The sequence below is a fragment of the Notolepis coatsorum genome (genome assembly GCF_963971535.1).
Source record: "Notolepis coatsorum genome assembly, chromosome: 11".
NCBI classification, from domain to species: domain Eukaryota; kingdom Metazoa; phylum Chordata; class Actinopteri; order Aulopiformes; family Paralepididae; genus Notolepis; species Notolepis coatsorum.
Window position 1 is genome coordinate 97,372,402 of NC_140175.1, and position 7,354 is coordinate 97,379,755.

General features: G+C 51.5%; 1 protein-coding gene across 1 annotated transcript in view; it reads right to left on the reverse strand.

Annotated features, from left to right (window-relative positions):
- Positions 1-7,354, reverse strand: part of wdr70 (WD repeat domain 70) — a 213,252-nt gene that overhangs the window by 170,040 nt on the left and 35,858 nt on the right. Inside the window, 2 exon segments of the mRNA XM_084325151.1 lie at positions 1,483-1,602; positions 1,604-1,638. Coding sequence (XP_084181277.1) covers positions 1,483-1,602; positions 1,604-1,638 — 155 coding nt within the window.

The following is a 7,354-nucleotide window of genomic DNA, read 5'->3' on the forward strand; positions in this document are numbered from 1 at the left end:
AAAGGTGAGCGATTTGTCCGTTCCTATGATACGAGACCTGTTCAATTGGGGGACACTAAGTAGTGCAACTGGGATGAACCGAGACGGCTCTGAGAGCGTGTGGTGTTCACTCTCTGACTGCCTCCAGCTGGACACACAGTACACATCATTACTCCCACCTACGCACACGCAGGCACGCACGCACACACACACACGGCTGCACTATCCACCCTCCAGCAGGGTTCCCCTACAGATAAGAGAATAGGGATGATGCACAGATAAAGCCCAGTATCAGCCCAGTATCTGATACGGGGACATTGATACACTAATTTAGCCTGGTATCAGCCCAGTATCTAATACGGGGGGGACATTGATACACTAATTTAGCCTGGTATCAGCCCAGTATCTAATACGGGGGGACATTGATACACTAATTGCGGTCCAACACTAATTTAGTCCAGTATTCAATGCTGTATTGCAATTTCAAACAGGATTTTGATTACTTGTTCAGCCCTCATTTACCACATGATTCTGTTGCTAGTTCTGGGGCAGATGGTATTAACTGATACTGAGTAACTCCTCTGCTAGTTCTGGGGCAGATGGTATTAAATGATACTGAGTAACTCCTCTGCTAGTTCTGGGGCAGATGGTATTAAATGATACTGAGTAACTCCCCTGCTAGTTCTAGGGCCGTGGCGATGGTATTAAATCAGCGGTTCTCAAACTACGGGTCGTGGACCCAAAAGTGGGGTCGTGGGTAGGTGACAGTGGGGGACATTGGCAAGAAAAAATTTAAGGTAATTTTCTTTTTATGTTCCGACAACCTATTTAGGCTAAATATGCCTCGTTTTATAAATGTGTATTGATAACGGTGCTGTAATAAAATGTTTCTAATAAATATGCATGATCAAGTTCAACAACGTGTGATTTTATTTTGATATTCCTTAATTCCATGTTGAAATTACGCGATACATTAAGTGTGGGGTCGCCAAATAAAATGGGGTCATGGTATAAAAAAAGTTTGAGAACCCCTGTATTAAATGATACTGAGTAACTCCTCTTAGGGTACAAAGACCTCACTGTCCCATTTGGGAACACAGTTTGGGAGGGATCCCTCCTGCGACGGGACAGGAAACCACGGCAGAGCCACAAAGCACACGCTTAGATCGCCTGTGAGTTTGTGTCGCCTCGCGATGTGTCGCCTCTGGACTAGAGGGTGACATGTGAGTGGATTTTGACTCCCGCTCCTTCCCACTCCCACAGAAATAATCCCATCCCATCCCAATCCCAAATGAGAGTTTCAAAAAAAAATCCCACTCCCTCCCACTCCCACAGAGGACTGATCCCAATCCCGTCCCAATCCCGAGCCAAACTTTTATAGAATCCCACTCCCATCCCACTTGACTTTTACTCCCGGTCCTGCCCAATCACGTGATTCAAAGTGAAATTGACTCCCATCCCGCGGGAATCCCGAAAAGATGTCATCCTCTACTCTGGACCTACCTTGGTCTTGGCCATGTCCACCATGTATTGATCTCCCTTCGGGCACTCCATGACGTTGAAGCCGTCGCGGTCCAGCACCTTGGCCTGGGCGTTACCCGACACCACCAGGATGACGTCCCCCCGTGACGCTGTACTGCAGCGACTTGATCTGGTGGACTGAGGACACACACACACAAGACAGAGGATAAAAGCATTAGCATTTCGAATTTTTTGATTATAGATTAGAACAGATTTAGATTATTGGATTATTAGATTATATATTGCATATATTTAGCATTTAGCATTTATATTATTTATTTATATTATTATTTTTTAATTTAATTTTATATTATATATTAGATTAGATTTAGATTATTGGATTATATATTGTAACTATTTATTGTAGGGCAAATATAACTGAGAGTCAAGTCAAGTAAGTCAAGTAATTTATTTTATAGAGCACATTTAAAAAGCTCGAGAGCCAACCAAAGTGCTGTACAGTACAGTCAAAGCATAAAATCAATGTCCTATAAAATACACAAATACAAAATGGCACAACAGGACAGGACAGTACATTCAAAAAATAGGACAAGCAGATAGGGGAGCACAAAGTACAGTATAGCACACCAGGGACAGAGGAGCACAAGAAGAGATACAAGAGGGAGGGGGCAGGATAAAATTGCATGGGAGTGTGTGGGTTAGGGTGTGGGAGAATCAGGATTAATCGAAGGCTAGGGAATAAAAGTGGGTTTTTAAACAGGCCTTAAATGTCTCCAGCGTAGGGGCAGATCGAATCTCCAGGGGAAGCTGGTTCCATAGTTTTGGGGGCTACGGCCTTGAAGGAGCGATCGCCTCTCTTTTTTAGTCTGGTGCGGGGGGGGGGGGGGGGGGACCAACCGAGCCTGGTTGGAGGATCTTAGTGACCTGGGTGCTGCGTAGGGGGTGATGAGCTCGGTGATGTATAGGGGTGCTGCACCCGATAGTGCCTTGAAGGTGAGGAGGAGGATTTTGAAGTCTATTCTAAGTGGGACTGGGAGCCAGTGTAGGGAGGCTAGGAGTGGTGTGATGTGCTCTCTCTTTCTGGTGCCGGTAAGGAACCTAGCTGCAGAGTGCTGGACCATTTTGAGGCGGGACATGGCTGCCTGACTGATGCCGGCGTAGAGGGCATTGCAGTAGTCAAGGCATACATACCCTCATCACGCACCTTGTTGCCCATATGCACATGTCCAGAGTTAATTATGTTAATTATATTGATTTGTTATATTGTTTTACACTGCTTTTTACTACCTGTACCTCCCCTCCCCCATGCTGCTATGATGCCTGAATTTCCCCAAAGGGAATCAATAAAGGAATATCTTATCTTATCTTAAAATGCTTTTACTTTGCATTCCTGCAGCCGACCATCTGCCAATCCGTGGCGTAACCACAGTTACGTGTGTCTCTCTCTGTGCGTCTGTTTGCATTGGTGGAAGACATCTGCTAGCTGTGATTGTACAAGACCTCTGAGCCAAAGTATTGTTATATAACCGGCATTAGTAGTAATCCTTGAAAAGGTTCAGAGACAACAAACACACAGCTAGGTCTGTGTGCGTATAGGAGCCAGGAGGAGGAGGTCACACAGTGTGTCTTATAGGAGCCAGGAGGAGGAGGAGGTCACGCAGTGTGTCTTATAGGAGCCAGGAGGAGGAGGAGGTCACACAGTGTGTCTTATAGGAGCCAGGAGGAGGAGGAGGAGGTCACGCAGTGTGTCTTATAGGAGCCAGGAGGAGGAGGAGGTCACACAGTGTGTGTTATAGGAGCCAGGAGGACGGAGGTCACACAGTGTGTCTTATAGGAGCCAGGAGGAGGAGGTCACACAGTGTGTCTTATAGGAGCCAGGAGGAGGAGGAGGTCACACAGTGTGTCTTATAGGAGCCAGGAGGAGGAGGAGGTCACACAGTGTGTCTTATAGGAGCCAGGAGGAGGAGGTCACACAGTGTGTGTTATAGGAGCCAGGAGGACGGAGGTCACACAGTGTGTCTTATAGGAGCCAGGAGGAGGAGGAGGAGGTCACACAGTGTGTCTTATAGGAGCCAGGAGGAGGAGGAGGAGGTCACACAGTGTGTCTTATAGGAGCCAGGAGGAGGAGGAGGAGGTCACACAGTGTGTCTTATAGGAGCCAGGAGGAGGAGGAGGAGGTCACACAGTGTGTCTTATAGGAGCCAGGAGGACGGAGGAGGTCACGCAGTGTGTCTTATAGGAGCCAGGAGGAGGAGGTCACGCAGTGTGTCTTATAGGAGCCAGGAGGAGGAGGAGGTCACGCAGTGTGTCTTATAGGAGCCAGGAGGACGGAGGAGGTCACGCAGTGTGTCTTATAGGAGCCAGGAGGAGGAGGAGGAGGAGGAGGTCACACAGTGTGTCTTATAGGAGCCAGGAGGAGGAGGAGGTCACGCAGTGTGTCTTATAGGAGCCAGGAGGAGGAGGAGGTCACGCAGTGTGTCTTATAGGAGCCAGGAGGAGGAGGAGGAGGTCACGCAGTGTGTCTTATAGGAGCCAGGAGGAGGTCACACAGTGTGTCTTATAGGAGCCAGGAGGAGGAGGAGGAGGTCACGCAGTGTGTCTTATAGGAGCCAGGAGGAGGAGGAGGTCACACAGTGTGTCTTATAGGAGCCAGGAGGAGGAGGAGGTCACGCAGTGTGTCTTATAGGAGCCAGGAGGAGGAGGAGGTCACGCAGTGTGTCTTATAGGAGCCAGGAGGAGGAGGAGGTCACGCAGTGTGTCTTATAGGAGCCAGGAGGAGGAGGAGGTCACACAGTGTGTCTTATAGGAGCCAGGAGGAGGAGGAGGTCACACAGTGTGTCTTATAGGAGCCAGGAGGAGGAGGAGGTCACACAGTGTGTCTTATAGGAGCCAGGAGGAGGAGGAGGAGGTCACACAGTGTGTCTTATAGGAGCCAGGAGGAGGAGGAGGTCACGCAGTGTGTCTTATAGGAGCCAGGAGGAGGAGGAGGAGGTCACACAGTGCGTCTTATAGGAGCCAGGAGGAGGAGGAGGAGGTCACGCAGTGTGTCTTATAGGAGCCAGGAGGAGGAGGAGGAGGTCACACAGTGTGTCTTATAGGAGCCAGGAGGAGGAGGTCACACAGTGTGTCTTATAGGAGCCAGGAGGAGGAGGTCACGCAGTGTGTCTTATAGGAGCCAGGAGGAGGAGGAGGTCACGCAGTGTGTCTTATAGGAGCCAGGAGGAGGAGGAGGTCACACAGTGTGTCTTATAGGAGCCAGGAGGAGGAGGAGGAGGTCACACAGTGTGTCTTATAGGAGCCAGGAGGAGGAGGAGGAGGTCACGCAGTGTGTCTTATAGGAGCCAGGAGGAGGAGGTCACGCAGTGTGTCTTATAGGAGCCAGGAGGAGGAGGAGGTCACACAGTGTGTCCTTATAGGAGCCAGGAGGAGGAGGTCACACAGTGTGTCTTATAGGAGCCAGGAGGAGGAGGAGGTCACACAGTGTGTCTTATAGGAGCCAGGAGGAGGAGGTCACACAGTGTGTCTTATAGGAGCCAGGAGGAGGAGGAGGTCACACAGTGTGTCTTATAGGAGCCAGGAGGAGGAGGAGGAGGTCACACAGTGTGTCTTATAGGAGCCAGGAGGAGGAGGAGGTCACACAGTGTGTCTTATAGGAGCCAGGAGGAGGAGGTCACGCAGTGTGTCTTATAGGAGCCAGGAGGAGGAGGTCACACAGTGTGTCTTATAGGAGCCAGGAGGAGGAGGAGGAGGTCACACAGTGCGTCTTATAGGAGCCAGGAGGAGGAGGAGGTCACACAGTGTGTCTTATAGGAGCCAGGAGGAGGAGGAGGAGGTCACACAGTGTGTCTTATAGGAGCCAGGAGGAGGAGGAGGTCACGCAGTGTGTCTTATAGGAGCCAGGAGGAGGAGGAGGTCACACAGTGTGTCTTATAGGAGCCAGGAGGAGGAGGAGGAGGAGGAGGTCACACAGTGTGTCTTATAGGAGCCAGGAGGAGGAGGAGGAGGTCACACAGTGTGTCTTATAGGAGCCAGGAGGAGGAGGAGGTCACGCAGTGTGTCTTATAGGAGCCAGGAGGAGGAGGAGGAGGTCACACAGTGTGTCTTATAGGAGCCAGGAGGAGGAGGAGGAGGTCACGCAGTGTGTCTTATAGGAGCCAGGAGGAGGAGGAGGTCACACAGTGTGTCTTATAGGAGCCAGGAGGAGGAGGAGGAGGTCACACAGTGTGTCTTATAGGAGCCAGGAGGAGGAGGTCACGCAGTGTGTCTTATAGGAGCCAGGAGGAGGAGGTCACACAGTGTGTCTTATAGGAGCCAGGAGGAGGAGGAGGAGGTCACGCAGTGTGTCTTATAGGAGCCAGGAGGAGGAGGAGGTCACACAGTGTGTCTTATAGGAGCCAGGAGGAGGAGGAGGTCACACAGTGTGTCTTATAGGAGCCAGGAGGAGGAGGAGGTCACACAGTGTGTCTTATAGGAGCCAGGAGGAGGAGGAGGTCACACAGTGTGTCTTATAGGAGCCAGGAGGAGGAGGAGGTCACGCAGTGTGTCTTATAGGAGCCAGGAGGAGGAGGAGGTCACGCAGTGTGTCTTATAGGAGCCAGGAGGAGGAGGAGGAGGTCACACAGTGTGTCTTATAGGAGCCAGGAGGAGGAGGAGGTCACGCAGTGTGTCTTATAGGAGCCAGGAGGAGGAGGAGGTCACACAGTGTGTCTTATAGGAGCCAGGAGGAGGAGGAGGTCACACAGTGTGTCTTATAGGAGCCAGGAGGAGGAGGAGGTCGACACAGTGTGTCTTATAGGAGCCAGGAGGAGGAGGAGGTCACACAGTGTGTCTTATAGGAGCCAGGAGGAGGAGGAGGTCACACAGTGTGTCTTATAGGAGCCAGAGGAGGAGGAGGAGGTCACGCAGTGTGTCTTATAGGAGCCAGGGAGGAGGAGGAGGTCACACAGTGTGTCTTATAGGAGCCAGGAGGAGGAGGAGGAGGTCACACAGTGTGTCTTATAGGAGCCAGGAGGAGGAGGAGGTCACACAGTGTGTCTTATAGGAGCCAGGAGGAGGAGGAGGTCACACAGTGTGTCTTATAGGAGCCAGGAGGAGGAGGAGGTCACGCAGTGTGTCTTATAGGAGCCAGGAGGAGGAGGAGGAGGTCACACAGTGTGTCTTATAGGAGCCAGGAGGAGGAGGGTCACACAGTGTGTCTTATAGGAGCCAGGAGGAGGAGGTCACAGCAGTGTGTCTTATAGGAGCCAGGAGGAGGAGGAGGTCACACAGTGTGTCTTATAGGAGCCAGGGGAGAGGAGGAGGTCACACAGTGTGTCTTATAGGAGCCAGGAGGAGGAGGAGGTCACACAGTGTGTCTTATAGGAGCCAGGAGGAGGAGGAGGTCACACAGTGTGTCTTATAGGAGCCAGGAGGAGGAGGAGGTCCACCAGTGTGTCTTATAGGAGCCAGGAGGAGGAGGAGGTCACGCAGTGTGTCTTATAGGAGCCAGGAGGAGGAGGAGGTCACACAGTGTGTCTTATAGGAGCCAGGAGGAGGGAGGTCACACAGTGTGTCTTATAGGAGCCAGGAGGAGAGGAGGAGGTCACAGTGTGTCTTATAGGAGCCAGGAGGAGGAGGGAGGTCACACAGTGTGTCTTATAGGAGCCAGGAGGAGGAGGAGGTCACACAGTGTGTCTTATAGGAGCCAGGAGGGAAGGAGGTCACACAGTGTGTCTTATAGGAGCCAGGAGGAGGAGGAGGAGGTCACAGCAGTGTGTCTTAATAGGAGCCAGGAGGAGGAGGAGGTCACTCAGTGTGTCTTATAGGAGCCAGGAGGAGGAGGAGGTCGACACAGTGTGTCTTATAGGAGCCAGGAGGAGGAGGAGGTCACGCAGTGTGTCTTATAGGAGCCAGG